General features: G+C 39.1%; 1 protein-coding gene across 1 annotated transcript in view; it reads right to left on the reverse strand.

The window, feature by feature from the left end:
- Window positions 1-1,304, reverse strand: part of LOC107578850 (zinc finger protein 346-like) — a 3,123-nt gene extending 1,819 nt beyond the window's left edge. The window contains 4 exon segments of the mRNA XM_016264755.1: window positions 1-193; window positions 674-821; window positions 921-1,010; window positions 1,097-1,304. Of these exon segments, the coding sequence (XP_016120241.1) occupies window positions 1-193; window positions 674-821; window positions 921-1,010; window positions 1,097-1,216 (551 nt within the window). The 5' untranslated portion in view covers window positions 1,217-1,304.
- Between the last annotated feature and the right edge of the window lie 39 nt (window positions 1,305-1,343).

Below are 1,343 nucleotides of genomic sequence, written 5' to 3' on the forward strand. Positions count from 1 at the left end.
TCCATCAGCTTCTGTTTAGTCAGGTGTTTTTTATGTTTCTTGCCACTGTAGTGCTGCTGAGCCATGAGGGGATTGTTGAAGGAAGATTGACAGATGGAGCAGAAGAGGTTGGGGTCCCGATTTGCTGGCCCCTGCCCACCACCTTCAAGTAGCCCTTCATCCTTCTTCACCTGTGCTTTGGGCTGAGGTAATGCTGGGACTGGGAGATAAGCCAAAACACAGTAGGTCAGCTTTTCAGATGAGATTAACACTTCTAACCATCTTCGGAATATAATAAAATATCAACACGCTTTGTACTATATACTGAATATTGCCAATAATAATTAGTATGTGAAACATAAAGGAATGCGTATGCACTATGACCATTTTGCATTTTTTATCCTAGTTTGTATAAAAATGTTGTCTCAACTTTTGGCTGTTAAAACAAATCAGGAATCAGAACTTATGATCGATACTGCTATTAGTTCAATCACCACACTGGAAATGGAAGGTCAAGTCAAAGGCATTGCATAGTGGAACGCAATATAACTTTTTTCTAGGAATACTACATAATGCGTTACGAAAATAGCCAGTACAAAAGAACCATCAACTTGTAAAAAAAACAAGTGTACATCTCATTCTGGTAATTACAGGATTTTAAGAACTAAATATCATGATGATCAAGTCTTTTTACCAGGAGTCTGCTGACCGAAGGTCTTCAAGCGAAGGTTCTTGGAGTGAACTTTGCCCTGGTAATGGGACTGTGCCACTACCGGGGAAGAGAATGTCATGTTGCACACATTGCAGGCTTTGTATTTGTCCCCTTCCTCGACATTACTTATCTGCAAAACATAACACTAGCCATTAATGCAGGACACAAACACATCTGTGATCCGATATTCAATAAGTCTCCATCACATCTGGCCATTCATCTGACTTACATCACCTGAAGGCTTGAACCGTTTTGCGATGGGCTCCTCATTACCATGAATGCTCATGTACCGGCGTACTTTGCTCGCATGTTTTTTGCTCTACAAGAGACAAAATAATTAACATTAAGAAGATACTAATTTGACATGGGATAATTGTCATGAAACATTTTCCAAGTTTTATTTACCAAGTAATAGTCAGTTATCATGCTGGAAATACATGCAGCATGTTTCATCCACGTTTGGGTAAAAATGTCCTGCATTTTGACAATCTGATCAAATAGTGAGCAGGAGATGTTAAAAATCATGGGTGACGTAGCAAAATGCTAGAACTGGAAAGTCACGTTGAGCATACTTCATTGTAGGGATGTAACGATTGCGGTTAGTATGACCGTTTCATCTTTTAATTATCATTAAAACCGTATTAGATTACCG

This window comes from Sinocyclocheilus grahami, unplaced genomic scaffold (genome assembly GCF_001515645.1).
Source record: "Sinocyclocheilus grahami isolate Dianchi unplaced genomic scaffold, SAMN03320097.WGS_v1.1 scaffold12304.1, whole genome shotgun sequence".
Lineage (NCBI taxonomy): Eukaryota > Metazoa > Chordata > Actinopteri > Cypriniformes > Cyprinidae > Sinocyclocheilus > Sinocyclocheilus grahami.